The 6,330-nt window shown below is 39.3% G+C and overlaps 1 protein-coding gene across 1 annotated transcript in view; it reads left to right on the forward strand.

Moving 5' to 3' along the window:
- LOC101863251 overlaps positions 1–6,330 on the forward strand; it is a gene marked incomplete at its 5' end in the record, with an annotated part of 62,352 nt that overhangs the window by 13,803 nt on the left and 42,219 nt on the right. Inside the window, 3 exon segments of the mRNA XM_013080460.2 lie at positions 598–669; positions 4,145–4,253; positions 5,505–5,684. Of these exon segments, the coding sequence (XP_012935914.1) occupies positions 598–669; positions 4,145–4,253; positions 5,505–5,684 (361 nt within the window).

Genomic DNA, 6,330 nt, shown 5'->3' on the forward strand with positions numbered 1-6,330 from the left:
GGGTGTAGTGGAAACTTTGAATATGCAGATTAGGGTCAAGTGAGTTCCGAATAGAGCTCTAAAGTTTACTTTTACGGTTTATCTAACTCGATTGCATTGCTGAAGGTGGGTGGTTGGCGGGTGCTCTGGTGTGGTTTGCTTCTTCTTTCCTATCAAACATCTATCGTCCTTATCACCCCTTCTTCTTTTTTATCTTTGTTACTCTCATGTAACACCTCTAATCTTCTGGCGCTCATATGACCTTATACAGTTGCGAGAGCCGTAAAACGTCTACTAAAACTAAATTGCTGAGAGGCTCTAGATAAATTCTTCTTCCTTTTTTTCTCCTCCTCTTCTTCCTCATCCTCTTCTTCCTCCTCTTCATATTTGTATTACTGTTATAATTATCTCTTTGAGGATTGTACCTTTTAATGGCAGGTGCTCTGGTGTGATTTGCTTCTTGTTTCTTACTAAACACCTATGGTCCCTATCTCCCCTCCTTCTCTTTTGTGTTTGTTACTCCCTTGCAACACCTCTAATCTTCGGCACTTATATGACTTAATTGTGTTGCAAGTGCCATAAAAATCTTACTAAATCAAAACATACCTATCCCCCCAGCCTCAAGTCAAACAGACAGGTCGGATGACCCCGGATATGTCGGATTTCATGGATCAGTGCTTGCATGTTGAGGTACTGGGTGTTCTGTGTGTCTGTATGTGTGTCTGTATGTGTGTCTGTATTTGTGTCTGTATGTGTGTCTGTATGTGTGTCTGTATGTGTGTCTGTATGTGTGTCTGTATGTGTGTCTGTATGTGTGGCTGTATGTGTGTCTGTATGTGTGGCTGTGTGTGTGGCTGTATGTGTGGCTGTATGTGTGGCTGTATGTGTGGCTGTATGTGTGTCTGCATGTGTGTTAGATCAGGGATTATTCTGTGTGTCTGTTAAGCAATTTTTATCGATTTTTTTGTTTTGATTTTTGGCTTTAGGCCATTTATATATATTTAAAAACACACATATGCACTGATTTTTCTGAAAAACTGATCAAAGGCATTTTTTAAAAAAAAACACTTTTAGTTTACATGGACACTTCTAGATTTAGAATCAGTAAACTTTGGCTGCTATTTTCTCGCTATTTTTATCTGTGACACTTTGCCACCCCTCACTCGCTTTAGTGAGAAATATCTCGACTTTTGTGCTTGGTGAGAAGGTGCTACTGGTAGGGTGGCTACTTGAAGGATACCACTGCTATGCTAGGTCCTACTTCTTTGCTTTCACTCAGTCGTTTCTGTACGTCTGTCTTACTTTACCCCCCCAGGGCAGTGCCACTGACTGTAGTGTCTTTAGGCCATTCACAAAGAGGGGGACATTTCTCGTTCAAGCACAGTAGAATTGTAAATGGGCTGACTCATGTCACGCTCATAACTGTGCCTGATCTACAACAGGGAACTGCTGCTTTTTCTTTCCTGATCTTTACTATTGTCATTCTCCTCGACTTCTTTTGTATGTTTGTCACACTCTTGTGACCTGCTTTTTTTGGGGTGCCTTGATAGTCGAAGCAGACCTTGTGCTGTTGAAGCTAGAGAGGTGAGCAGTCTAAGTCTGATTCCCTGTGAAGACTTCTCTGTTGACACCCACCCCTTGGCGCTCATATGACCTTATGCAGTTGCGAGCGCCGTAAAACCCTCTACTAATAAAAAAAATTTTAATGTCTTACTTTTTCCCAGCACTAAATGACCTGTATTGTGGTGATGTGAGGCTTCGTGGTGAAATCAGGCGTTCTTCAAAATAATGAAATCAAAGAAACTGGCATTTTTTCTAGCTGTTTGGTAGTTTTAAAATAGAGTTTCCTTTATATGGCTCAACACTCAATACATCCATTTAAATATACATTTCTGTGTGGATTATACAGAAAAAAGGTTATTCAAGGCACAAAAATATACATTTTCAATTTACAAGTACTCTCAAGTCATGAAAATCACTAAACTTTGGCCGCCATTTTCTCGCTAATTTTACCTCTGGTACTGGGCGACTTCCACACACCTCCTTAAATCGCAAAGTCTTGAGTTCTATTCACGATAGATGGATAATTTTTTTCCAAAAAAAAATCAAGACAAATAAACAGGCTCCAAAAGAGAATATACAAATATGTCATCATCATCCGGTGCCTTGCCGACTGGGGTGGGCGATCATGGACCTCCACTTCACTCTGTCTTGTGTTGCAGCAATGGTGTCTGTTGTTCTTGCTGCTTCTAGCCATGTTGTCATCTTGTCCAGTATCTTTTCCCTCTGTCTGCCTCTGCCTCTCTTTCCATCGAACTTGTCTGTTGTTACAATATTCTCCAATGCTTCTTTCCGCATTGTGTGTCCGAAGAAATTTGCCTGTCGCTTTCTTATATTCGTCATAAGCTGTCTTCTACAATTGGCTTCAACCAAGACTTCTACATTTGTTTTTCTAGCTGTCCATGGGATACGTAGCATGCGTCTTATGAACCAGAACTGTGTAGCCACAATTGTCCATGCTTCGCACCCGTATAATAGGATTGGCTCGATGTAACTTTTCATTACTCTTTTTCTCGTTTCCAGTGACAGATTGATGTTTGTTAGTATCTGTTTCATTTTGTGGAAGGTTGCTTTTTCTTGACTAATGCGGCTTTTAATTTCAGTGTGACATCTCCCATCTGATGATATAATGGTCCCCAACTATTTAAAATGTTGTACTTGCTTGAGGGTGGTATCAATGAGTCCAATGAGTCCATATGCCAAAAAACTGACGAGCGCCTGATTCCACTGTGCTGTGACACAATTATAGATAGATTTTTTAAATTTTAAGGCTAAAAAAAAAAGAAAAGAAAAACGAGCTTTAGAATGAAACCCAAAACTTCATTTGCACAAAATTGACGAAAGCCTGAAAAAATCAAGTCGTAGCCCATTTTTCTTTTTGGTAACATCCTGGAAATCTATCGTCCTTATCTCTTCTCTTTCCTTTTTGTGTTTGTTATTCTCTTGTAACACCTCTAATCCATGGCACTTATATGATCTAATTGTGTTACGACTGCCGTTAAACTCTTACTAAAACAAACACATCTTTGGCACTTATATGGGAGGTATCATGGTGAAATCAGGCGCTCATCAAAATAGGGAAAACAAAGAAACCAGCATTTTTCTGGGCATTTGGTGATTTTTAAAACTAATTTTCTCTCTTTTTTTGGCTTAACTCCTTTTATGTCCAGTTTAAAACATATTTCAGCTTGATTTTTTTATTTTTTTTACATTGATTAAAGGCACACAAAAAATGTAAATTTTCAGTTGCCAAGGACTCTCTAGCTGTGGATGTCACCAAACTTTGGAACACATTTTCATAATTATTTTACTTCTAAATCCAGGTGACCCCCCCATCTCCTTCAATCAAAATAATCTAAACTTCTATTCAAAATAGATGGGTATTTTATTTTTCAATAAAAGCAAGACAAATGGACAAGCTTTAAGGTGATACCAATAACTCGATATCCCCAAAAATTGACAGTGGAGGGTGCTCTGGTGTGGTTTGCTCCTTCTTTCCTACTAAACATCTGTTGTCTTTATCTCCCCTCCTTCTTTTTTTTTTGCGTTTGTTACTCTTTTGTAACACCTCTAATGTTCTGCACTTATATGACCTTATTGTGTTGCAAGTGTGGAAGAACTGTTAAGGAAAAAAAAATGTAATAAATTGACGAGCGCCTAATAATTATTGAATATTCCACCAAGTCCCGATACATACGTGAGGAGTGCTGACAAAATGAGTCACTTCTCGGATTTTAGGCTTATGGAAATGAATGCATCAACTTTATGGGTAGAGTTGGTCCAAGTTGTAAGTATGGAAAATTAAAAGACACGGCAAACTTGAAGAAAATGGCGTACTTTCAAACTCAATAAATCTGACCCCAGTGTTGATTTTCAGCCGATTTTATCTCCATTCTTGATGTTTGCGAGATCAGAAGTAGCTCATTTTGTCTGTCAGCACGGCTCACATAATTTTGTCTGTCAGCACGGCTCACATCATTTTGTCTGTCAGCACGGCTCACATAATTTTGTCTGTCAGCACGGCTCACATAATTTTGTCTGTCAGCACGGCTCACATAATATGACGTAACTGTGTAGCAATTAAGTCTGTGATGTGTTCACACAGCCCACGAGCCGACCGACTGCCTCGTCGTTACTGGACCACAAGTTTCTGACGACGTCGGCAACAGTTGATGAGCTCAAGGCCGTGGTGGGGATAATGCACAGCGCTGCTTGTGAGTAGTAGTCAAAGTAATAATTATAATGATAATAAGGATAATAATAGTGGTAATAATAATAATAATAATGATAACAATAATGATAATAATGATAATAATAGTGGTAATAATAATAATAATAATGATAACAATAATGATAATAATGATAATAATAGTGGTAATAATGATAATAAAGAAAATGATAATAATGATGTTGTTGTTGTTATTTTCAAATCCCTATAGCTGCGAGCATTTCGCTTTTGGCAGTGCAATGCCTCCCTCAAGTAACCACATGTCCTTGTCGTCTGGTCAACATCAGGGATAATAATGATAACAATGATAACAATAATGATAATAATAGTGGTAATAATGATAATAATGAAAATGATAATAATTATTACAATAATGATAATAATAGTGATGATAATAATGATAATACTTTTTTGGTAAGGGTTTTACGGTGCTCGCAACTGCATAAGGTCATATGAGCGTGCGGGACACATTTAACATTTTCAGTTTGGCAGGAATTAATTTTGATATTTTACTGGGATCTTTAGTATGTGCAATTTGCACACGGGACCTCTGAGATTTTTCATCCTAATCCGAAAAGGCTAGTTGTTAGCTCTTTCCTACCCTAAGGTCAGGGGTGTGGCTGAAAGACAGCAGTAAGAAGGAGCCAAGGAGAAGCAGTAGAAAGGCTGCAGAAAGAGTCATGGAGCCCAGAGGAGGGGGGCAAAAGCCGACGACAGAACATAGTTAGAGAGCAGGAAAAGAGGTGAAAGGAGAACATTTTAGAGTTGAAAATGTTTTGTCTCTGTCAGGTTTCGAACCCGGGACTTATCAAATGAGAGGCAAACAGCGTAACCTCTAGACCATGACAGCCCCCATATCATGATAATAAGAATAATTGTGAGGCGTGCTGACTAAATGAGTTACTTCTCGCAGTCCACTAAAGGAGATATTGGCCAAAAATTGATACTAGGGGCAAATTTGTAGATTTTCTTTTTATGCCATATTCTTTAAGTATAACATACCTTTTATTTCTATACTTATAAATTAGGGTAAAAACTTCACCTATAAGTGTGATGTATCTATTTCCTGAAGGCCTGAATCCGAGAAGTAACTCATTTTGTCAGCACGCTTCACAATTCATTAACTGATGATGAAAATAATAATAATCATAATAATCATTGTAAATATAACAAAGATAATTATGATGATGAGTGTTTCACTTCAGTTTCGTTTTTCATGGAATGACCCTATTCCCAGTGAGAAAGAAAAAGAAGCATCTGTTCAAACGAGCGGGCCCCGTCGAGCAAGATAACTCTGGCACAGCTTCGCCTCCAGTCGGTGACAAGCGAAGTGACATCACGGACTCTGCAACTGTTTCGGCGTCTGCCACGCTGTCTGATCAATCGGTTGATGACTCTTCAACTGCCAGGCCAGCTAGTATGTTGTCTGGTCTTTCGTGGGTGGTTGGCAGGTGCTCCGGTGTGGTTTGCTCCTTTCCTATCAAATATTTATCGTCCTGATCTCTCCTCCTTCTTTTTTTATGTGTATTTCTCTCTTGTAACTCCTCTAATCTTGGGCACTTTAGAACTAAAGTGTCTTTAGGCCATTCCCAAAGGGGGGGACATTTCTCATTCTAATGCCCAGTAAAATTGTAAATGGGCTGATCCCACAATGTCACACTCATAACTGTGCCTGAACTACAACAGGGAACTGCTGCTTTTTCTTTCCTAATCCTTACTATCGTCATTTTCCTCTACTTCTTTTGTATGTGTTTCACACTCTTGTGACCCGCTATTTCCGGGGTACCTTGATAGTCGAAGCAGACTTTGTGCTGTTGAAGCTAGAGAGGTGAGCAGAGTAAGTCCTGATTCCCTGTAAGGACTTCTCTGCTGACATCCACCCCTTGACACTCATATGACCTTATGCAGTTGCGAGCGCCGTAAAACCTCTACTACTGAAACATCAGCTGGCATGTTGTCTTGACTGTCACCTGTTACGCCATCTAGCAATACTCCTACGCCATCTAGCAATACTCCTACGCCATCTAGCAATACTCCTACGCCATCTAGCAATACTCCTACGC

This window comes from Aplysia californica, unplaced genomic scaffold, assembly GCF_000002075.1.
Source record: "Aplysia californica isolate F4 #8 unplaced genomic scaffold, AplCal3.0 scaffold00087, whole genome shotgun sequence".
NCBI lineage: Eukaryota > Metazoa > Mollusca > Gastropoda > Aplysiida > Aplysiidae > Aplysia > Aplysia californica.